Raw genomic sequence first — 339 nt, forward strand, 5'->3', positions numbered from 1 at the left:
CCTCTTCCCCTCTCCACACTGGGCTGCCATTGAGCCCTGCCCATTGCTCTTTGGGGGCCTTAGTCAACTATCCTTGGTGTACTTCCAAGCATCGCTTTTTGAGTTCTCCAGGTGTTAATCACAGTAATTTCACCTTTGCAGGGAGAATATGAGGCCGCACTAACCATCTACGACAACCACGTAAGCACATCCGTATTGTTTGCCCGCTGTCAGCTGTTGTCTCTCATAACCCAGCCTCTGGGCCTGTTGCCATTGTCTGTGCCAGAGCAAAGCATGGGAGAAGGCCCCCAGTTCTCAGAAGAGACTTGGTGGGATTGGCTGCTGTCAAGGGCCATGTCC

The 339-nt window shown here is 52.8% G+C and overlaps 1 protein-coding gene across 1 annotated transcript in view; it reads left to right on the top strand.

The window, feature by feature from the left end:
* The window catches only part of Ttc38 (tetratricopeptide repeat domain 38), a 34,621-nt gene that overhangs the window by 28,292 nt on the left and 5,990 nt on the right, over positions 1-339 (top strand). The window contains exon 7 of the mRNA XM_031359512.1: positions 142-180. Coding sequence (XP_031215372.1) covers positions 142-180 — 39 coding nt within the window. The remainder of the gene's footprint in view (positions 1-141; positions 181-339) is intronic.

This window comes from Mastomys coucha, unplaced genomic scaffold, assembly GCF_008632895.1.
Source record: "Mastomys coucha isolate ucsf_1 unplaced genomic scaffold, UCSF_Mcou_1 pScaffold11, whole genome shotgun sequence".
NCBI lineage: Eukaryota > Metazoa > Chordata > Mammalia > Rodentia > Muridae > Mastomys > Mastomys coucha.